This window comes from Carassius carassius, chromosome 8 (assembly GCF_963082965.1).
Source record: "Carassius carassius chromosome 8, fCarCar2.1, whole genome shotgun sequence".
Lineage (NCBI taxonomy): Eukaryota > Metazoa > Chordata > Actinopteri > Cypriniformes > Cyprinidae > Carassius > Carassius carassius.
The window spans coordinates 22906463-22930686 of record NC_081762.1 but is presented as its reverse complement, the minus strand read 5'-3'; the positions used below and the strand labels follow the sequence as shown (position 1 = coordinate 22930686).

Here is a 24224-nt window from a genome sequence, read left to right as displayed (position 1 = left end):
CTAAAAAAAAAACTAAATGTAAATGCCAACAGCAACAGCAATTTTCTCATGAATCCTCCTTTTCTTGGAACCTGTAACAGAGAAATTAAATGAAAACCTCTGGCATCGGTGCACATATAGATCTAATATGATCACTTAACACAATGTCTAAACAACATTTACAACAACCTACTGGAACAAGGATAAGTTGTCAATAAGAGCATAACATGTTAATGACCTGCAGTGTATGCATGTGAAGAAGACCGTCTGTCCTTCATCTGCAGATCTCATCTGTCGCGTGTGATAAACCATTCCTTCTTTATTACAGCGGGAACATCTCCTGTCAATCTAAAAGAGGAACAGGTTTAATGTCTATTGAGTGATATTCCAAACAGAACCAATACTATTTAAGAATCACACACAAATATATTTTGAAATAGCTCACCACTGGGCCCTTTAATTCAGCATCTTCTTCGCTGTCAACAGTGCTGGAGCTCTGATCCAGAGGATTAAACACCACCGAGGACTGAATCACTTGAGCTGTGAAGTCTGAGAGAGAGTCCTACAGCTAGATTATAATACAAACTCACTGATTTATCATAAACCTCTGCTGCTGGGTGCGGGGTCTAGTACTAAATATCCAATAATTTATGTCTCTCACCTCGAACAGGGATTTTGAAGGAACACCGTGGACAGGTGATAGTATTTTCCCTGCCAGGCACTGGAAGAATATTCCCACATTCTGGGCAGAAGTTGAGGTCACCACTAAAACATGACATTTCTGGAAAGAGAGATTTACACTGCGTTCAAAACAAGATGCGTCTTAACGCACTCACTTATTAAAGCTCAAACACAACGGCCTCGAACGAACGTGCAATATCTACGCTGGCTTCAATAACAAGCACAATATTTCTGGTCTACTGAGACAGTTCCACGTGTTGTGTCCTCGTCGCGGATTGATGACGCCGTCGCCAGTCTCTCTCGCAGGTGCAGTGAAATTCAACAGCTTCTACAGTATTTCGAGGTAACTGCGATTATTTAGTTATATAATACAATATATAATATATATATATATATATTATAATATATATATTTTTTTTTTTAGTAATATGCAGTGCTAAGGGCTTTATTTGGATTACTTTAAAGGCAGTTTTCTCAATATTTAGATTTTTTTTACACCCTCAGATTCCAGATATTAAAATATTTGTTTCTCGGCCAAATATTGTCCTAACAAACAATATATCAATGGAAAGATTATTTATTCAGCCTTTAAATGATGTATAAAACTCAATTTTGAAAAATTGACCCTTATGACTGGTTTTCTGGTCCATGGTCATACACACGCACACACAAATAAAATATAGCAGATGATTGTAGATATGAGATATTGATGATTACATTACATAATGATTAACAGGAAGAGGGACTGTCAGTAACTATTATTCATTTAGTTTGATTACTCATGTATTTCTTTGTTGTCTTTTCCCGATCTCTCCACAGGTTGAATGAGAACGACGTTGAGAATGAGCTGTTGGACTATGAGGAGGATGAGGTGGATAAAGGTGGTGTCGGGGACACAGGCCTCGGACACAACGGAGGCATAATATCCATCAGGAAAGAAGGGGTCGAAGGGTCATATGTGTCCATCCACTCCTCAGGATTCAGGGATCTCCTTCTCAGACCAGAACTGCTGAGAGCTATAGTGGACTGTGGTTTTGAACATCCATCGGAGGGTGAGCAATTCAACATTAGGTTATTGCTTTCAGAATATCATTTTGACATATTATAGTTATTTGTTGATAAGATCACAGTTTTAAGATCTCAATCGTCTAACTCAGTGTATACACATGATGTTCCATTATGTCCTTCCATCTGGTCTGAGTTTGAGTTGATTGATCTGGACACATGTAATGAAATTGTTGGTCACTTAAAACCCACTATCTGTCCACAGGATATTATTCCACCTTCTTTCCTTAGGCAAATTATGGACACAGTTGGACCGGGCCTGTTACTTTTAATTAACAAATGCCTGTCAACTGGTTCCTTCCCGAACAGTCTGAAAGTTGCTGTGGTGACGCCATATCTTAAAAAAACTAATCTCGATCCTTCCTCTCTTTCTAACTATCGTCCTATTTCTAATCTACCTTTTATTTCGAAGATCCTTGAGAGAGTTGTACTGGTTCAACTACAATCATACTTATCCGCAAATTCTCTCCATGAAACGTTTCAATCTGGTTTTAAAGCTCTACACAGTACTGAATCTGCTCTTTTGAGAGTGTCAAGTGATATTTTCACTGAAACTGACTCTGGGAAATCAATGGCCTTAGTCTTATTAGATTTGAGTTCTGCATTTGACTTAGTTGATCATGAGGTCCTGTTGCGACGTCTGGAGACATCCGTGGGTTTTCGAGGCGTTGTCTTACAGTGGTTCCGCTCTTATCTGAACAATAGATGTTTTAGTGTCCGTATTGGTCATCAATCCTCCACTAGTGTACCTCTGAACTGCGGAGTCCCACAGGGATCAATCCTCGGCCCCATATTGTTTATTCTGTATCTGTTACCTCTGGCATCCATCTTTAATAAATATGAAGTATCCTTCCATTTGTATGCCGACGATACTCAGATTTATTTTCCTTTAATACATAATGATTAAAATGGTCTACAACCCTTGTTTGCCTGTTTAAGTGATCTTAAACTTTGGCTTTCAAGTAACTTTTTAAACCTAAACGAAAATAAAACCGAAATAATTATCTTCGGGCCCAAGGAAAACTGTGTGTTTGATGTTGACCGTGGTTCTCTCGCACCGTATGAAACCCACTGCGCAAGAAATCTGGGCTTTCTGTTTGACCACAACTTAAAATTTGAGAAACAGATCAGTGCTGTTGTAAAGTCATGCTTTTTTCAGCTTCGCCAACTCTCTAAAGTGAAACCATTTTTAACTCAGAGTAATCTTCAAATAGTGACTCACGCATTCGTAACATCACGGCTAGACTACTGTAATTCACTTTACTTTGGTCTATCTCACTTTTATCTCTCTCGTCTACAGCTAGTGCAAAATGCAGCAGCTAGACTCCTCACTGGGGCACGCAAGTATGAGTCGATCACCCCTATCTTATTCAAACTCCATTGGCTACCTGTTAAATTCAGAATTGATTTTAAAATTTTACTTTTTGTGTACAAAGCTCTTAACAATTTGGCCCCTCAGTACCTGACTGATCTGCTCTGTCCGTACACTCCTTCTCGTACTTTGAGATCCAGCGATCACTGCCTTCTCATCGTGCCTAGATCCAGGCTTAAAAAACGAGGTGACCGTGCTTTTGCGACTGCAGGTCCAAAACTTTGGAACAGTCTGCCTCTCTATATCAGATTGGCTCCTTCAGTTTCCATCTTCAAATCTTCTTTAAAGACTTTTTTGTTTTCTCTTGCTTTTGATGCTCATTGATTCTGATACGATTATTTTTTCAGTTGTTTCTTTTGTCCTGTACTGCTCTGCATTTTATTCTCTGCTATGTACAGCACTTTGGTCAGCCTTGGATGTTTTTTAAATGTGCTTTATAAATAAATATTGTATTGTATTGTATTGTATTGACATATTATATTTAAATATATTTGTGTGTATGTGTGTGTGTGTGTGTGTGTTTTCCTCTTCCAGTTCAGCATGAAAGCAAGTTTTGGGGTTGACCAGTGATTGCTTTCACCCAGGTGTCAGTGTTGGTGATGTGTCACACCAGAGAGCTGACCTTCCAGATCAGCAAAGAGTATGAGCGCTTCTCCAAATACATGCCCAGCGTCAAGGTAAGAAGACTGATTTACAATTCTAGGAAAGCTTTAGTTCATATGTTTCAGCTACTCACTTTAAATATCTCTTCTGATCTGTCCTGTAGAAGAGGCTGTGATAGATGTAAAAGTGGCCTCTGTTTCCATTCTTGTGTTGGAATTTCAACTGGAAGAGCAGTTTACTAAATTGTAAATGAATTACAATGAATTTCATTCATATCACAGAGGAATTTCTTTAGTCTACCTTTGGAATAAACCAAATAATTACACTACTGTTTGAAAATGTTGAGGTCAGTAAGATTTTTTTTTAAAAAGAATTAATACTTTTATTCAGCAGGGGTGCATTAAATTGATCACAACTGACAGTGTCCTGAAAAAAAATATATATATATAAAGGATTTCAAGCAGTTTTCAACATTGATAATAATTAGAAATGTTTCTTGAACAGCTTACCAACATATTAGATGATTTCTGAAGGATCACGTGACACTGAAGACTGAAGGAATGAAGCTGAAAATTCAGCTTTGCATTGGGAATAAATAAATTTTTATTTAATTTCAATCAAAAGTTATTTTTGAATTGTAATATTATTTGACATTATTACTGTTTTACTGTATAAATGCAGCCTTGAGAGACTTATTTTTTGCATATAGCATCAAAAATTATCTATTCTGCAGACATTAAATTGATATTTGTCATTTTGTGATGTAAATAACGTGTTCTTCCACTAGGGTCTGTAAAAGTAAATGTAATGAAAATATATAAATGAAATAAATTTTAATGTGCTTTCTTAAAAAACATGAATATAAAACAATAGATTATTTATATCATCGTGAACTACTCCACGTCTATGGGTAATCCATACTGATAAATTAAATGTATAAATAAAACCTACACTTGCAGTTTCACTTCTTGTTTGCCGTGTCACAAAAACCCAGGAGTTTAAATTAAAAGCAAATCATGATCTGCAAATCTAACAAACAGTTACTTTTTAATATTGCTGTGCACAAACCTTTCTCACCTTCATTTGCTTGTGCTGTCTCTTTCCCCAGGTGGCAGTGTTCTTTGGTGGTTTATCTATAAAGAAGGATGAAGACGTTCTGAAGAAAGAGAGCCCTCATGTGGTGGTGGGAGCTCCTGGACACATTCTAGCTCTGTCTCGCAGCAAGAGTCTCAACCTGCGCCACATCAAGCACTTTATCCTGGACGAATGTGACAAGATGCTGGAGCAGCTTGGTGAGAAGACTCTTTATGAGACTATGGCTGTGTTCACAACGAAATTACACTGAATTCTGTGCAGTACACACATGCATTTTTCTTTAAAAGCTGTAGGGGAAACAATAGGCATTATTCTGCTGTTCCATTGTTGTCACATGGCAAAACAAATCGCACACTATCTATACTTACACTATGTACTTCAGAAACAGTTTGAGTAGCATGCTGTTCCAAACAAAGCTTTGATCAATATACATTTTTAACGAATGAATGCTTTGTTTTTCACTGTCCCCTGCAGACATGCGGCGTGATGTCCAGGAGATCTTTCGTATGACCCCTCACGAGAAGCAGGTCATGATGTTCAGTGCCACCCTGAGTAAAGAGATCCATCCCGTCTGCAGAAAGTTCATGCAAGATGTAATTACGCCTCTCCTACTACTATGTCAGCAGCTCCTTCCCATCACAAGACCACCTCATACCCATTTACGGCCTCCCTGAGACATCGTAACACTAAATGCCCCTCTCTGCTGCCCGTTTGATAATCACAGACTGTTAACTAATAGAGGCACAGTGAAAAAGATGTTAAGTGCTTAATCCCCACCTCAGCTGGCAATGCTGCGTCTGCATTTGCCAAACAGATAATGCACCATCCATCAGGGTCAGTCCACTCTAAATATAAATAGGTCCTTTAACAACCTTTGCTAAAGTCATGAAGAGTCCATCAAATGTATTTTAAACAGGATACGAGGATGTCTTTAAGGGAAGGATCTAGTGTATCTTTAAATTCACTTCAGAGCCGTAAAATTCAAAGCATGAACGCATCTTCCAGAACCATTTAGAGACAAAAATCCTTCCCGTTTCAATATTATTTCACTCTCAGTATCTATTTATCATGATAAATTGCTTAAGTTCCTGTTCGACTGTAATTCCAGCCTAGAGAGCTGTCCTCAAATAACCTTTAATTAAGAGGAGAAGCACTTGTCGGAGCTTCGTGAATTCTGTTGTCACCTGCCAGAGACTCTCAAGAGGCACAAAACTAAAACCGATAAAGTGGCGGCCCGACAAAGCAAGCCAGCTGCTAAAAACTACATTAGATTCACAACAAACTGGCACTCCAGGGCTGCAGTTAATTACTCCTTAACAAAGAAGACAGCAGGAATACAATGAAACAAAAGATTCAGTCTTTGGTGGCTTAAATCAGTTCAGGTGGACCAGCCGATGATGGCACAGCTCTTCATCAATCCAGCTGACAGTCTCTGATTAGAACGGTTCCTCATCTGCCCCCAAGAAAAAAGACTAACTGTCTGTCGCTAAGTTAAATTCAAGGCGATAAAACTGGCCCGAAGCGGTGGAGAAAGAATGCGCGGGTGTAAGGGACAAGAGAAGAGAGCGAAAGGGAGGATTAAGCTACGGAAGACTGGAATGAGAGGGATAAGATGATGAAGAAACTTAGATGAGAGAGAGACATGCGCGGGTGTAGATAAGAGGCGCTCTTGAAGACCTTTTGGGTGGCCAGACTCAAAAAGATACCGTAAATAGTACAATACAACTTTGAGCCCCTTTGAAATATTCAGAATGATTGTGAGGGGCGTGGCTTTCCTTAATATTCATGAGCAAATCTCCTTGCACCATAATATACTATAAAATGGCTATTTTTAACACACAGATTCTTACATCCACTCTTTTGTGCTTATTTAGTGAGAGTTACAATACATAAATACCATTAAACATTAGGTTGAAGACAATATAGGAAAATGAGCTTTAGACCAGCTCAGCAGCAAATAAAGGATTTATTGACAGACAGTAAAGATAGGTTTGTCTAAACGTCTCGAAGGTAAGTGCAAAAGTGCATCTAGCAGTGCTACCGAGTCAGACACGGCTGGAGGTGGAGTTTAGCGCTTCTGTCATGGGACTAATAGTTCGATTTTGATCTCAGTCCTTTTCCACGGCCATCACTTTTTAGCTTGTTTTAGTAGCCCAGATCCTAAAACATAAGTGTACCAGATCAGGTCAGATTGAGGACGTTCTCTGTATGTTTAATTCAACAATCAGGCACACGAATTTGGCCTTCTGAACCTCCTACTGCTAAATGTTCAACAGTGTTGCAGGATTGTGTGAGGTGGTTTATGAGTGTTTAAAGTCAACATGAAAAGTCAGCATTCATAACTTGTATTACTTGCATAGAAAGAGACCATTTCCAAATGTGGGGTGGGACTTGATTGAATGGTGGATGGTGGAGTGGACCATACTTTTAATGAATGTTGCAATCAGCTGACACATGCTTTTGACTGGTTTGGTGGCTGAATGTTGAAATTACCCGATTGTAATGCTTCTAAATTATGGAGATAACTACTAGCAAGATTTTTAGAAAGGCTGGATTGCATACAACAGTAGCCTAAAAGTCAAGCTAAAAAATGTATTAGCCTTTTTACATCATTCAAAAGCTTTAGTCTGACTGAAGTTGTACCAGATCTAGATAATGCACATCCACTTCGCTTTCATTTAGCATGTACTCACATTAATCTGACTATAGCTGGCCTGGTACTGACTCTATGGCTGTTGTTCGAGGATGGGCTTGGTTCAATCCATCGGTTGTTGACTGTATGGAGGCAGATCTTAATGCAAGCCTGCAGTCGATTGTATATGAATTAAAAGGGTTCAATGATTGGAAAAGTCTGGCCAGAGAGATGTCTGTCATTTCTCCAATTTGCCAAAAAGTAAAATAGCTACAAATTGCAATGGGTTTGTTGCTGTAGCCTTGGTGAAATCATCCAAAAAAGGGATGTTAAGCCAAAGCAAGTAATTACATTTTAATGAAAGGCTACATTGTTCTGTGGAATAATGTGCACTGATGAATCAGTCGTGTTATGAACAGGAGTGTGTATTTAGAAAGCAAATAGGGTCAAATAGGCTTTCAATTTCATGTTGACTTTAGGCTACTTAAAACTCATTTCTGAGTCCTAACATTTCTGTCAAACTGCACATTGCTTGATGTAGCAGAAGTAGTTTCACTTTGTGTTTCCTCTACAGTAGAACTGTTTATTTGGAAATAGCACAGATAAGATTTTAGGCTTGATATTGGTAGCTAAAAGTAGCGTAGGACAGCAGGGAAGCATTTATCAAGTTGAGACAGTAAGTGTGTGTCCTCATTGGCTTGGGATGGGAGGGGAGGGTGAATCTAACCCCCATCCCTTCTCTTCCCTCCCTTTCTCCTGCTGTTTCATAACTCTCTCCTTCCTAACACCATGTTCTCCTTCTCATTGCTGTTTCCTTCTCATCTCCTCCCCCACCACTGTCCTTCTCTAAACTCTTTATACCTCTTTTGTCCTTTATTTTTCTTTGTTCTGGTGTCTGTCTTGCCGTTTCCACCCATGCCATAAACACCACTTCCTCTTTCACACCCTTGTAACATTATTATCTGCACCACCCTTGTAGTGTCAACGTTTCTGCACTCTCCTCTTCCTCCCCTCCTCACCTTCCCCCTGCTTCCACTGGTTGTCCTAGCCCATGGAAATTTTTGTGGACGACGAAACCAAGTTGACACTTCACGGCCTCCAGCAGTACTACATCAAGCTGAAGGACAACGAGAAGAACAGGAAGCTCTTTGACCTCCTGGACGTGTTGGAGTTCAATCAGGTACAGTATCTGGAGAGTCCAGCAGGGGACACACAGAAAGTCCCCAAAGTCGATGCAAACCAGGAGTGACTCAAGGAAGAGACACTGATTTTTGCCGCTTTATAAGAAACGTTTGCATATCTGAAAGCGACTGAATGCACTCTGGTCATTCACATGCTTTAATGCAAAATACAACGCGACCCATTTGAATACAGATTTTGTTTATCCAATTAAATGCAAACTACAAACAAACGGAATGGATGGAAGTAAAATTGTGAGATGATGAAATACAACTGAGTTCAAAACTATATTCAAGTTTTGATGCAACTCGATTATGCAATTTTACAACCCTAACCTTAAATATTATGTGTAATACATAAATGGTTTAGGGTCCATAAGATTTTTTATTTGGATTGTTCGTTTCTGGAGATTTTGCCAAGCAATCCAAAAGATTGAACTAAGCTATGAAAAAAAAAAGCAAAGAATTTTTGCACTTGGTTTGATGTGGTCATTGGATTTGATGTTTCATTTTAATAAAGACATCTGGCCGGCACAGCTGTTTAGTTTTGCAGGTGGTGATCTTTGTCAAGTCCGTGCAGCGTTGTATTGCTCTAGCTCAGTTGCAGGTAGAGCAAAATTTCCCTGCCATTGCCATTCAAATAGCAATGCCTCAAGACGAAAGATAAAACACTTTAATGTTATAATTATGATTGTAGGATTTTTTTTAGGTGCTCATATCACATTTGAGACTCTTATTATTGTCCTAGATTAGCTCGATATCAGCAGTTCAAGGATTTCTAGAGACGGATCCTAGTGGCCACAAACCTGTTTGGCCGAGGTATGGACATCGAAAGAGTCAACATTGCCTTCAACTACGACATGCCTGAAGATTCAGACACATACCTGCACAGGGTTGGTTTAGTTTATGTGAAGTTAATAATTAATGTCTTAACTAACTTTTCTCATTCTTTCAGGTTGCGAGGGCCGGCAGGTTTGGAACGAAAGGTCTGGCCATCACCTTTGTCAGATGAGAATGATGCCTGCACTTTGAACGATGTTCAGGACAGGTTTGAGGTAAACATCAGTGAACTTCCAGAGGAGATTGACATCTCTTCATACTTTGTATGAAGAGATACATTGTACATTGTAATGTACATTGTACTCTTCATACATTGTAATATTCAGTCTTTACAGACAATTTTCCAATAAAAAAGGTTTTAAAGGGATTTAAAATGTGTGCATTTATTCATCGTTATTTCAGAATCCTGTTCAACCTCATTTTTTTCCCCTGAGGAACACACAATATTTAGAAGAATGTGTATGTTGCTTTTTTCCATAAAAAAAATAAAGTTAATAGGGTTTTTGTTAATAGAAAATGTCGTAATTGTCCATATTTAGTCAATGTTTTGAGGAAACGCGTCAACATAGTTCTTATGTTATCTTATGTTATCTGAATTTTTGCACTTATGTAATTTTGTATCTTTCTCCTAGTAGAACAAACACGATAAAGACGACAGACCACAAAAGGTAGCAGTTTCTTCGGAGGATGCATGGCATTGTAGCAACAGAGTTTGTCTGTCACACACACTGTTATGGTGTTAGTGAAAAATCAGTTCATATCGCAGTGTTATCATATAATGTAGTGGATTTCCTAATACCTCCTCAGTAGTTCAGTTTGATTTTGCTTGTTGACAAAAACAAAAAGCATTATTTTCAATGTTAATATTTTTCCTCTCAATATGAATAATTTACTTGTTTTTTTATTTTGTTTTTTTATAATGCAGAGGCATAATTTTAGTTTTCTATTGTGAGAGGAGGCGTTTTCATCATTGGATTAAAATTGACCATATAGTTGATTGCATTGATGTAAAATGGTTTGAAAGTTGTTTAATATATTAGCAGTATATGCAGAATGCTTGTTACCAGTGAAGTAGGTATCAACAAAATGAGTTCAGTGTATGTTCAGCTGCCAGAACAATGGCCACTTTGTTTAAACCACTTAAGTCTTGTTAAACCAAATAAAGTATGTCTGTTTAATATACACACTTAGTTTAAACATTAGTGTTTTCACACTTTTGTTTGTAAGATTTCAGAGTGGTTTGCAAGACTTTTGGCTGGTTCCTAAAGTTAACTTCCCTTGTCCCCAGTTTTGCGGACTCCACTGATGACAAACATGTGAAAAGAATGGTTCGCTAGATTTCACCAACTGTGCACTAGACAGACAGGAACACAGAAAATGAAGGACCCCTATGAATTAATGCATTCAGACCTTCAGAAGGCATTTAAACTGCAAAGGTGTCACAGAAGTGCTTCTGAAGTGGCATTTCCACAGACTCTTTAATGCTGCTCTGAGATGGCATGAATGCATTTACACCACTATTTCAACTGTGTATTGATACTAAGGGGTGATATGTCTCAGAGCAGGAATAATTTCCCCTGGTTGTTATGAATCTCTACATTGAATTTTGAGCAGGCTTAAGGCCCATTCACACAAAGAATGAGAACTATAAAAACAACTATAAAGAAAACTATATTAGCATCTACTCCAGCAGTCGATAGCATCTGTTTATTCTAAGCATTGCACACTCATCTGCCACTTTAAATTCTTGAGCTCATTATAGCAAGAATGATTCTGATTGGGTGTCAGTCATTAGATGGAAAAAAATTAATAAAACATTCTGAAAGTGATTCCAACGATAACGCTTCTCTGTGCCTTTATCGTTATAGCTGGACTCTGCTATTCTTTAATATTGAGAAAAACATTTATAACTCCATCTTTATAGTTATCATTCTCAGTGTGAACAAGCCTTTACAACTACCTTTCAGAGCCAAAAGAGAACATGTATATGCGATACGTCTTATTTTATATGTTCAACTTAACGCACATCAACTGGACTCATAACTGCATTGGGTGTTTCTAGTATAGACAGCATTGTTTCAGTATAATAAGATGACCAACAATTTGACAACAGTTGCTTATTCTAACTGGTTTTCTGTAGAAGTGCAAAAAGCACGGTGGAAAAAGTGGCTTGAAAGAGGTCTATCAAATAAGCTCTTTTTAACAAGTCATGAAAGCACGGTAGATACAGTCTCAACCTCTTAATTTCAGATACTACTCATTTCCCTGATCTGATGTGGCAATAAGATCAACCAATTTATCAATCATGCTACAATGAGATGTTCTAGTATGATTCACCGCTGCCCAATTCCCAGAAAAATGAATCGGATTAATGGCTAAAGAAACACAAAATGAATGTCCTATTCATTTAATCAGTGACACGCATCCTTTGGCATTTCAAAAGTTGCTTTTGGTTGTACAAGAACAGGAAAAGAAAGTATTTCAGTCAACCACAGAGAGCCATGAGAAAGGAAGTCAACAGGGCACAAGAGGAGTGAGAAAGGAAATCTGGAGCGACAGAGACGTCAAAGGTGTCACAATGGCGCCTGGATAAGTGCTGATGTTGGGGGTTTGGACAAATGATCCCTGGAAGGAAGTCAACCAGATAGGATTTCAGCTTTAACAATCAACATGACACAGAGAGAACACGTTTACAAACCTCAGAATTAGTGACTTAAAAAGAGAAAATTAAACATTTAAGACCTAAACTAATTAAAAATGATGCCAAAATTGATGAAAAAAATAGCGTATATTGCCAAATATCAAAATAGTCTGTTTTATTCTCAATGTATTAAAGTTATAAACATGTCAGGCAGTGGTTTCACAGTTCTTCATACCGCATATGCATCAATATCAGATCATTTCTCTCCCAAACATTTAGATACAGTACATTTCATTAAAATGTTTCCTCTGGCCTACTGAAATCCATTCATTTCATTCGTAAGAACATATAAAGCAATTTCTATGACCACTGGTTTTGCAACAAACCTACAACATCCTTAAAAAGCAATGAGAGCTCTCCCAGTCCAGGAAGAGCAGTTAAAACAAAAACAGGTTCAAGTACAGTACTTCAACAGAATGGCACAGAAGAGATGTGGTCCAGAGTTTTGGTATGTCAGTTACACAAGACATGAATCATTTCTGGCAACAAGCTTGAACTTCATAGATTCAAAGGTGCTACATAATTGTCTAATGAACGAGTCTGCGCTTTTATACGAATGCATCGATCAAATTAGACAACAGTTATACACAATCTTCATTTATAATGATATCAGGGACCCATAAGACTTGGCAAAAGGGTTTTTAACACTCAGATTGGTCTTTAAAAGGCTGAATATTTCAGTGGTCCAGAACACATTTGTAAGCAAAAAATTTATTAAAATTAAGCACATAATAATAAAACTATCAATAATTATATGTATATAATATTATTACAGTAATAATATATATTAATTATCCAGTAATTACTGTTTTAATTCAAATCATCACAGAATAATGAAAAAAATGGCCAGATTATTTACAAAGATAATAACGAGTTTGCAATGAAAATGTCAAACAAATTGTCAATTTTTTTGCATATATGCAAATATAATCTCTTCCTTTGAGTGTTATTGTGAGATTCATCCAAAAGACACTGCGGTAGGATAAAATATAAAACCTTAAATTCCTTTTGGATTGATGTGAAATCAACTTGAAGGTCAGTACGTTCAAATAAGGAAAAATAAACAATCAGATAATTTTTCTCCATGTCAGAATGAGCGATTCTGCATAGGAGCTGTTTGCAGCATAACTCTGAGGGAAGATTGTTGCATGATTGCTGCGCAAATACGATGCACCAACTTTTGTGCTGTTCCCAGCATTCCTGGGTGTTCCTCCATAACAAAACAACAGTTATTTTATACTCTCATCTTAGTGTTAACCTTCCCTAAACCTTTCACACCCTGCCTCTGTTTTCTTTGGTTTGAGAGGGCGTTTCTCTGCTCCTGTATTTGTAATAATATTTGTGAGTTTTCTCTTTCTGGTCTTTTGAGGTTTAAAGCTCATCCTCCTCAGCTCCAGCTGGTGTCATATTTAGTCCAGCCCTCAGGGGGGGCCAGATAAATTCTTCGTCCACGGGAAATAAAGCTGACTACGCCCCTGTAACCGGCACGGGGAACCCCTGACTTCAAGTCGTCCATAACTCCCAGGTTGCGGGCCAGGACTTTAAAGTTGTCTCTGCTGGAGTACTGAACTCGATACGGCCCGGAGCCCTTGAGGCTTCCACCTTGCTGTAGTTCCTCCACCTTCACCAAGGGGGCACTATACACTTCCTTTTCAAAGGTTTCATCGTACTTCTCCCTGACCAAGTAGGACAAGTCCGCTTTAGTGAAAGGCACAAATTCAGTATTGAGTTTTATGTAGCGCAGATACTGGTCGAAAAATTGACCCAAACTGACACCTTTCCGGCCGAACGTTATAGTCCTCGAGATCTCGGGACGAATGCATGAGCGGTCCTTCCTCTGCTCTGGGTGCCGCATCCAGTCATCCCAGAATGCCTTGGGCCACTTGGGCTCCAGCTCTGCCCAGACTTCCTTCAAAAGCATCCATCCGAGGCCGGGAAAGAAATCTGTCCTGTAAAGGAGATCAGCCTTGCCCGGGTCGACCAACCCATCCCGTCCGTTATCGTTCCAGGCAGAAATGCACCACAGAGTCGGATCCGATCGCAAGATGGGGTAGAGCGCACGGAAATACTCGAAAAAGTCAGGGGCCACCTACAAGATGAAACAAAAGCGGTTTAAAGACATAAAAACAAACAGATATTAACAAAAAACTATTTCTGAACAAAGATGTTAGGTGTTAGGTGAACATTTGTTAAGCTATCTGGTGGTTTTATAATGATGTACAGAAAAAAAGCCTTAGGGAATCACTGTTGTGCTTAACTGTGATGCTCAGTAGAGCTTGACCAATGTTACCAGTACTGTTAATCCACTGGCCAACTAAATGTGCTAAAATGAGGGAGCAAACCTGGAATACAATGGTTAGCAGAATCAATACAACGAACTGCCACTAAAGAACATTATCATCACAATTACTCTTAAACATTAGCCTCAGCAAAGACCAGGGATGGGTAAAGATGGTTGACTAGTACCCAACAACCAACTATACTAAATAGACACGCATCTATTCAGTAAATCTGGTTCCGTGATTACTGCTAAATTGCCATCACCTGCTTTCAAATGGAGTGGCATTTAATAGACAGAGCCGTAGATCACTGAGAAGCTACGCAATATCGCGTTCTTTATCAAAGGCGATTCATTTGGGATAATGAACGCGATATTGCATAGCTTGTCAGTGATATACAGCTCTGTCTATTAAATGCCACTCCAATTATAAGCAGGTGATGGCAATTTAGCGGTAATCACGGAACCAGATTTACTGAATAGATGAACATATCGTTAGATACATCGCTCAGCCCTGCATGACAGTGGCCCTTCCGGGACCGAGTCTGGACACCCCTGTTTTACAGCTTTATTTATTCATTCATTTATTAAAGTGGTACTTTCGAAGCTATGATATTTTATGGCAAGCCATGACATTTCTCAAGTTTTTCCTGAATGGATTTCATTCTTGGAAGAAAAAAAAAACACAAGTAGTATATAAATACCAAATCAAAGTCATGTGGTGCAATCCACAAATCTGGTGCAACCAGCACACAGAATAATAAAAAACAAAAAAGGAAATTATGTTAAGCAAAGGATCCTGATGAGTCTTTTATCATATCAAATAATTTAACCTTTTTTATGACACGACAATGTTAGTTCAGGTTGTAAAATGTCATGTGGCATGATATTTAATATTTATGATATAATTTCAGGATATGTGGGGAAGAAAATACCCTATATACTTCAAAAAAAAATACCTAACGTATACACACACATATGTTCAAGGTGTAAGGAATATATGATTACTTTTCACTCCACAATCATTCAATTACAATCTTTCCTAACAATTTCAAAACTGACATATACAAGGAGTTGACTTCTAAGAGCTTATTTTCAATTAGATTTGGAAAAGATCTGTCCATGTCATGTTCATCTACACTGTTACTTGTCAATGACTCAGACATTTGAAGGCAACTATTACCTCGAGCACAACAAAGGTTTGTTTAAACAAAAACATGTAAATAACTTTATAGCACTGCAACGACAGCCATCGAATCCATCACAGAACATAGTAATGAGTATGCAAAAAAAACTAGTTTGCCTGAATACCCAAGTTAAACAAAGACCTTGATCCCTTCCTTTAAAGAACTCACAAGAAGAAGACTGAAGCTTTACTGCTGTCCTATTAATGGGTTTTTTGGTGCATATTAGACTTTATAATCAGTTCACCGGTGAGAATTTCAAGGAAAGGTTCAGAAATGTGCAAATGAAAATATTCCCTCTGAGCGAGAGACAAGCGCTTATCAAAATTCCTCTCTATGAATTATAAAAGAGGAAAAATGTGGCTTCCTTTGAGATATGGCACTAACTATGGGGACCTGGTTAACTTATAATGATGCTCAAATGCAGGATGGATATGATGACAGTGCATACCATTCATAATGAAAACGTGCATTATCTTACCTCCAGGTCATCCTCCACAATGACCACTGTGGAGTAAGCAAAGACGTTGAACACTTGGTTTAGGGCCCAACGGTAGTGTCTGGCGATCTTGTAGTAACCCTGGAACTTCCTGTGATCGGGTCGCACTGGAATGTCCGTGAGATCCAGTTGGCTGATGTGGGTTATCTGACTGCCGTAGGAGCCAATCATCCTTGCAGTATCTGCGTGACCACAGTCCTGGCTGACAATGATTGGGTAAAGCTCAGCAGAAGGGCGGTACAGTATGAGTTTATCCAAACTTCTCTTCACTGTTACTCTGTCACAGGCAATGACGAGAATTGGGATAATGATTTGAGGACTTGGCTTAGTATGGCCATCTTCATTTTCTGCCATTTTCTTGTCCTCTTGTTGCTGCTCTTTTATGATCAGCTGAGGTGGCGTAACCATTAGAACTTCATCTACAATCTTATGACTTTCAGGTATTGCAGGTTTTTTAGGCTCCTCTATGTTCTTTTCGTCTTTTGTGTCCTCAGATTCCCTCTTTCCCTGTTCTTTCTGCTGTTCCCATAGTTCCCTGTGATTCTGTATCTGTTTGAGAAGCTTCTTCTGAGTCTCCAGTTCTGATTCTACTTCTTCGGCCAATCTGATCACTTCGCCGGCCAATTCGTTAGCTCCCCCCACTTTTGATTTTCCACCTCCCCACTCCTCTCCGGCCCCTGGTTCAGCTCCGCCTCCATCCCCAAGTCGGCCAATGGGAGGCCTCCCCCATAAGAAGAGGAGGAGCAAGGCATTCCAGGCGACAAATAGAAACGCTCCACACAAAATAAGAGATCCTTTTTTGCGAACCATGGTCCAGTGACACCACACAAGGGACCGCAGTGAGGAAAATGCTAGAAATCGGAGAAAAGGAAGATATAAATTTAGAGATAAAGATAAAATGACAGAAATTATTAATTACAGACAGACGAGAGTGAGGTAGAGAACAGAATATGATTTTTTTTTTTTTATTTAAAAAATTTCCACCTCATGATGCACATGCCTTTTTGCCAAGTAATATTTACTGATTTTAATAAAGAAATGGCTTAAGTAAAAAAGAAATGGTGTTGAAAATTTGTATATCAAATGGGAAATAGAAGGTAAAATAAAACATTGAGGAAAAATAAATACTAGGGTATATTTACTTATTTGCATGTTTTCCATGATTAAAATTGCACTTCACTTCCCATTATATTTTCCTTTTAATTATATTATTATTAATTGTGTAATATATGTTTATATGATTAATAAAATAAATGTTTATACATATTTCTGATTTATTATGACAAACTACCAAATCTAACAAAATTTTATTGTTCAAATTAATAAATCAATGTTTATAAGATAATTGCAATGAAAAAAAAAACAATTAATTTTTTTAGAATGAATAAATTACCAAAAAGAAAAAAACTATCAAAAATGCTATACAAAAAAGGTTAAAAAGACAGACTGCTTTGAAAACATTTAAATGTTCTCAAAATGCATTTCTTCTTTCAAATAATATTTATTAGTAATTCTAAAATTATAACAATTATGTATTTTATATATTAATTTTTTTTTTTACTATTATTTCATATGTTAGGCTTTACAGTGTCAGTGTTAAATCTGTCTAAGGTCCATTACCAATGGAGTACAGTACACAACAAGAGAAGTGACAATGTAAGTAACAGAAGCAAGCATTTCTGTCGTTTGAACAGGAGTGGAGAGTTTGTCTTAAAAACTGCTGACTGCACTTATGATGAATCACCTTTTGCAGCCAGTTACCCACAAGTCACCCACAATCTCTTGCGATGGCTCCAGCTACATTTATCACTGCATGTCTTGTCTTTACGTTCACATCTCGTCATAGTAGTTTGGATGGGAAATATTGGACTAAAGACGTTTATCGCAGTATGATTGCCCTTAAATCTTTTATTCACCAATGGCCTCGCCTATATTTCATCTGTACTACAGCTGCCTTCATCTCGAACACAAATTAGAGTATTTCATTCACCCCACTCCACAGGAGGGCTTTAGGAAGTACAAACTTCCCAGCATGCTTTGAAAACCCAGCTCTTGGCAGGTTGAGGGCACTCCGGAGTAATTAAAACTGAAAGTTTGATCAGACCGCCATCATTGCAAAAGAGCACTCCTTAATTACCATGACAGTCAATGGTGAATTTTTTTTTAATAATCGGATGAGCTGAACCAACAATCACAGCTGAGATATCAGTTCTGGATCCCAATTAGCTGGTGCTTTTCATGGGGCAGGGTACTAACAAGAGCTAGCCTATTTTTTCTAAATGGGCCAGACAAACATAGTTTGTATACCAGACAGGAATTTCCTTCTTAAAGAGGCCTACAATTCCCAAGAGTGAAATTCAGAAAGATTCGGTCTCATGATGTCAGTTGCACTATGGTGCCAAGTGTGGTTTTATGTTACCATGTGGTGTTGCCAATGAACAGAAGTCTGTCACTGACAAAAGAAGAGCTGAACATCCATCCATCCCTAAAACAGAAACGTGGCACTGCCCAGTGGTTCCTGAGTGGATTTACGAGGTCATAAGAATTCTTTGAGTAAGCACTTTTTCATTAGACACAAAACCCATGGCACTCATGAAGGACAGGGAGAATTATGCAGGCACTGTTTGCACAAGAAAAACAACATTATCCAGGTGGACTCCAGCATATAGTTGCATTAGTGCAAATGTTGTGTAACAGCAAACATCCCACGCTGCTGCGGACGTTGAGAAAGATGGACAGACTGACAGTATTGATCCCTGAGAGGAAATTCTAGTTGCTAAGGTCACATGGAGTCTAATAATTTAATTACTAACTGTAATTTCTACTAGTGGACAACTGTTAAGGGGTTTTCACTGGACAGTAACTCACACACAAACATGTAAAAAGCAGAATGACTGGTTGTTGGGGTTGGTATCATTTTTATTTGTCTGTGCATATATTTGACTAAAAATACAGTAAGAATGTTGTGAAATATTATTAGAATTCAAAATAGCTGTTTTATATTTTATTATATTTTAAGATGCAATTTATTATATGGATATTATGTATATATATATATATATATATATATATATATATATATATATATATATATATATATATATATATATATATATATATATATATATACACAATGTTAACAATAGACCTGACAAAAACATGTTTTTTATTGAAATTTCATTTATCTGATATTAGTTTAAACACAGTGGTTTTCTTTAAATCTAAGCATAGTTAAACTAAACCTGTTAGTGATTGATAGGAAGGATGAAAATACTGGATTTCATTCTACATTCTGATCTGTATGCAGATTTCAGAGTTATGTTAGTGTGGTTGAGCAAGCACAGTTAACCAATGTGGCCACATATCATCCAATTAATCGGATTTCTACAGACTACTGCTAAAAATGTCAGCTATAACAGTGGTAGCATGAGGTTTTACTTTCTACTCCGAGCTACACTAAAGAAACAAGGTTAAAAAATGTTTTAGCCGTTTGCCTCTGAAAGCACTGAAGCAAAGTCTTTCCACAGGAAATCTACCACTTATAAAAACCTGCTTTCTTTCTCACACTAGTCAGAACTACTGTTTAGCTAGTGAAAAAAAACTTTTCAAAAACAAAGTCCATTCATTGTTTTTGACAGAGCCGTGCACAAAAGTCAACACGGGCTCATAAGACAACTCATTCTGTACAGACCACACTGTCACTGATTAAACACATTTCCATTTCATACACAGTCAGCGCTAAAGGGTTAAACAAAACTAGGAAACAGCCAGAGAGTGTGTGAAGATGAAACATCAGAAGACCACCTAATACAGTGCTTTGCACAGGAAAGGTGTCTGCTGTGCCATTAATAACCTCAGTAATCTTCTGCCTGAAACCAACTAATCTCCACTTAACCCTGTTAGACATCTAAGCATTCACTCACAAATCTACAATCAGCAGGACACAAGGAACCCATTTAGGCCTTGATGGGTTTGAAACGCGTCTCTCTCTGTGCTTTTTCCTGAGGAATAAACAAGACACAAAAACACAACCAGTTCCCAGTTGTGCCCGCACACATGCTCCAAGCATAAGGTTTCATCAAAAACACCTGGAATCGAACGTGTCCACTAGACAAGACTTATTAAACAAGCAAAACGCAAGACTGTACATGCAAAGATCGTAAAAAAATTTAAAAAGAGCGTGCTGAATGGACAACATAGAGCAAAACATTATAAATACAAAGAAGCAAGAGACGCACAGAGATCATGTAGTTCCCAGAAAAACACATCAACCACAAAGTGACACAAGACGCCCCGAAGTTGCTTGTTTGGTAGTGGATCGTGTGGAAAAGGGTTCAAAGGTATCATTAAGCATTACCTGGACACAGAGCAGACTATGTTTCCACGTCTCTTCCCCAACTCTTCACAGAGATCTGATCAGCAAGAAACAGATGAGCCAAAAGAGAGGGGAGGAGAAAGGAAAGGGAAGTACTGTACCCATGCAAAGAGCCAACACTGCCAGTTTACGCTCCAAAGTGCTTTTAACACCCTCCTTTGCTCGCATTAACACGCATGACACCCTGAAAGGTTCAGTCCGTCACTTCCTTATAAAGATGGAAGTTCAGTTGTTTTACAGTTCTCAGCATTAAATACAGGAACACTTGTTTAGAAATGTTAGGCTGAAATGAAGAATTACAATGACATTTTCCTGCAAAAATGCACTACGGGAACCAGAATTGTTGTTATAGCTTTGCTACAGTTATGCTTACTGAAATAAAAACAACGGGAACCACCAAAACAATAAAGATTTCAGAAACTTCTTAAACTGATGCAGGAGATCCCACATTCATTTATGATTCTAGACTGATATACAGTGTAAAAATGATTGTTCAATGGAGTGCGTCTTTTTACTTTAAAACCTCATGGTTAATTCTATGGAATGATATTGCGGACTTTATTCAAAAGGCATTGCAAATTGTATTTGCAATTGCGTTTTCAATTTGTGGACGCATAAAATGTGACAATCCAAACGCAAATGCAAATCGCGCATTACCGTTTTCATTTTCGATTAAGTGAACGCACAGTGTCTGCCAAATTTAAAATGGAAATGCAAAGTCCGTTTGCAATTGTGTTTCCCATATCTTACGAGCTATGAGCCTGTCATATTTAAATAGCAATATTAATTACCACATTTGCCTTTTCACTCTCTCTGCACTGTGCATGTAAACTGTCAAAACTCAAATGGAATCGCAATACCTTTTGCATTTGAATTTCCAACGTCTACACGGAAACCTGTCAATCAAGTGACAGGGGTGGGGCCATTTTATTGGGCGTGTTTGCATTGGGAAGTGACGATCGTACTAAAATGTACCATGTTTTTACTAGGGTAAATATGAGTTAACGATAGTGTTTATAATTAAGCCACAGTAGCCACAAATGTACAGTTGTCTGAGACGTTATGAAATGTTCTTTAACATCATGAACCATAAAATGTAGTCAGTGTTCTGCTATTGTTTATTTTCATAATAGGTAAACACAGGCCACAAGTTAACACGGTCACATTTCCTTGATTCAGCAGCTGCACGATGTACAGCCGAGAGTCCTGTCTTGAATCTAGAGATCTAGTGCTGATTCAGTGTAGCTTGGTAGCTCAGTGGTTAGTGACTGTCATCTCTCACGGCATACCGTATTTTAGCGCATGTTCGAAACCTGGGCCAACACAGACGTTCTTTATTTTTTTGTTTATCCTACTAACTTTAGCCGCTGATTTCGGACTTGCATCCTCAGTAGTTCAGACTTTGTGCATTCGACTCGGGAGTGTGATGTCTGCGAGGACGCAGGTCCGGTAATTCTGCAAACAGCAGCGTACTTGATAACATGTCAGCTCGCCTTGCCTACTGCAATTTTCCTCACTGTATGATCGCCCGTTTGGCGGCTGAAGTTAATAGGATAAACAAAAAAAATAAAGAACGTCTGTGTTGGCCCAGGTTTCGAACATGACCGTGTTAACTTGTGACCTGTGTTTACCTATTATGAAAATAAACAATAGCAGAACACTGATTACATTTTATGGTTCATGATGTTAAAGAACATTTCATAACGTCTCAGACAACTGTACATTTGTGGCTACTGTGGCTTAATTATAAACGCTATCGTTAACTCATATTTACCCTAGTAAAAACATGGTACATTTTAGTACGATCGTCACTTCCCAATGCAAACACGCCCAATAAAATGGCCCCACCCCTGTCACTTGATTGACAGGTTTCCGTGTAGACGTTGGAAATTCAAATGCAAAAGGTATTGCGATTCCATTTGAGTTTTGGCAGTTTACATGCACAGTGCAGAGAGAGTGAAAAGGCAAATGTGGTAATTAATATTGCTATTTAAATATGACAGGCTCATAGCTCCTAAGATATGGGAAACACAATTGCAAACGGACTTTGCATTTCCATTTTAAATTTGGCAGACACTGTGCGTTCACTTAATTGAAAATGAAAGCGGTAATGCGCGATTTGCATTTGAAATGTCACATTTTATGCGTCCACAAATTGAAAACGCAATTGCAAATACAATTTGTAATTCCTTTTGAATAAAGTCCGCAATATCATTCCATATAATTCAACGTGTAGTTATTTATCAAATAGCCTTTCTGAAGGAAAACCATTTCTACATAATTTATTACCCGTGTTATTTTAATATCATTTAGAATTTTTATTTTTTACATTTTTCAGTTTAAATTTTAAGTTTTAGTAATTATGTTAAGTTTCTTCTTTAAACATTTCTAACTAGCTTATTCTATTTTTTTTTTATTTTAGATTTTTAAAAGGGGTTTAGTTTTATTTCATTTAGTTTTAATAATTTTAGTAGCCACTGCAAATTAAAACAAGTCAACATTTCTAATTTTCTTTTAGGCTACTTTTTAAGTTTTCTATTTCACTTGCAGCATTATTTAAATTAGCTACAATGCATTTGTAAAAGTTCTACATTTTATAAAGCAATAAAAACACTGATTCTAGTCCTTGAATAGGTTTCAAATGTGCCTCTAAGTCCTTTCACTGACAATATATATTTTATGCTCATTACTATAACATTTGATATTACAATCACACGCTACATTAGATAAGTTTATAAATAATCATGGATAACTAACCACAACGAATCCTAAAGAAGCGCACACTCACTCGCCGGATCCTCGTGAGCTCGAGCTGAAGAACACGGTACAGGTTTTAGTGATGGGGTACGATGACGTGGCTTCAGGGTTTACTAATACACGTTTGACCAGTCCCACAGCTTTAGTGTGTCATCACAACTCCAGCAGAAGATCCAGAACACACGGAACTGACCAAACATGATGTTAGAGCTTCACCTGGACGGACTCTCTCTTGTAATCCACCGAGAGAGAGAGAGAGATCCACTGCACTAAACACCAGGGTCACATCGAGAAGGATGTGTTCACATACATACTCTGGTTTAAAATACAAACACTCTCGCTATTAATGTAATAGTGGCTAACACTTCCACACACCGCAAACCACGACCGCTGTGCCCCTCACCTTTCATCATCTCCGGACAGGATGGGGTTAAACAGTGAGATGAAGAGACTTAGAGATCTTCATCTTCATCGGTCGCCTTCACCCAGCGCTGCTGTCAATACTCGGCTCTCTCCAGTCCCGCAGCTGTCGCCCATGTCCCTCTCTCCCCGTGTGTGTGTGTTTGTGTGTTTCACATCCGGTGCTGGCGGCTGGCGAGGTGAGCACGCGCTGTTCCTGACGCTTGTTTTAAAGGCTGTATTAACAGTTGTGCACTGACGGAGGGCTTCGTTTGACGCCGCTGCCGCTACCGCTCCTGCTCTCTCTCTCTCTCTCTCTCTCTCTCTGTGTGTGTGTATGTGTGTGTGCAGGCAAAGCGATTACCCACTTCCGGATTCACTCATTAAGTAGGACCCGCCCCCTTCGCCATTTCCCTAGCAACAAGATGCCTTAGCAACCGTCGCGATGTGGTGATGGACCGCTGGATGCTTGGTGTCTCTGTAATAACTCCATGAACAGGTAAAAACAACTAGGGTCATTATAATTATAAATTAATAAATATATGTCAAATTTATCCCATTTTGGGATTTTATCGTTAAAGTACAT

At 38.2% G+C, this 24224-nt stretch overlaps 3 protein-coding genes and 2 long non-coding RNA genes across 8 annotated transcripts in view; 3 read left to right on the top strand and 2 right to left on the bottom strand.

The window, feature by feature from the left end:
* The window catches only part of LOC132145572 (uncharacterized), a 229446-nt gene that overhangs the window by 151215 nt on the left and 54007 nt on the right, over positions 1–24224 (top strand). The window lies entirely within an intron of this gene.
* On the bottom strand, positions 33–897 carry polr1h (RNA polymerase I subunit H). Its single transcript, XM_059556688.1, has 4 exons — positions 641–897; positions 425–528; positions 218–327; positions 33–71 (listed from the first exon to the last, which is right to left on the bottom strand). The coding sequence occupies exons 1-4, from the start codon at positions 756–758 to the stop codon at positions 47–49; spliced, it is 357 nt and encodes a 118-aa protein (XP_059412671.1). The 5' UTR covers positions 759–897; the 3' UTR covers positions 33–46.
* LOC132144832 (spliceosome RNA helicase DDX39B-like) lies at positions 939–9071 on the top strand. Its single transcript, XM_059555397.1, has 8 exons — positions 939–1003; positions 1480–1712; positions 1818–1886; positions 3162–3284; positions 3665–3774; positions 4809–4992; positions 5270–5388; positions 8476–9071. Exons 1-8 carry the CDS (start codon positions 939–941, stop codon positions 8674–8676), a joined length of 1104 nt encoding a protein of 367 aa, XP_059411380.1. The 3' UTR covers positions 8677–9071.
* On the top strand, positions 9076–10284 carry LOC132145564 (uncharacterized). Its single transcript, XR_009434484.1, has 3 exons — positions 9076–9498; positions 9561–9660; positions 10081–10284. It is a non-coding gene; the product is annotated as an uncharacterized LOC132145564 (long non-coding RNA).
* On the bottom strand, positions 12247–24045 carry LOC132145563 (alpha-1,3-mannosyl-glycoprotein 2-beta-N-acetylglucosaminyltransferase-like). 4 transcript variants are annotated; one of them, XM_059556686.1, is made up of 5 exons: positions 23643–24045; positions 23240–23470; positions 16090–16958; positions 12839–14235; positions 12247–12804 (listed from the first exon to the last, which is right to left on the bottom strand). In XM_059556686.1, exons 3-4 carry the CDS (start codon positions 16915–16917, stop codon positions 13534–13536), a joined length of 1530 nt encoding a protein of 509 aa, XP_059412669.1. In that variant the 5' UTR covers positions 16918–16958; positions 23240–23470; positions 23643–24045; the 3' UTR covers positions 12247–12804; positions 12839–13533. The 4 variants fall into 4 exon arrangements, with proteins under 4 accessions (XP_059412669.1, XP_059412670.1, XP_059412667.1 ...); XM_059556687.1 differs by having other exon boundaries at positions 23271–23470; XM_059556684.1 differs by lacking the exon at positions 23240–23470 and having other exon boundaries at positions 23643–24041.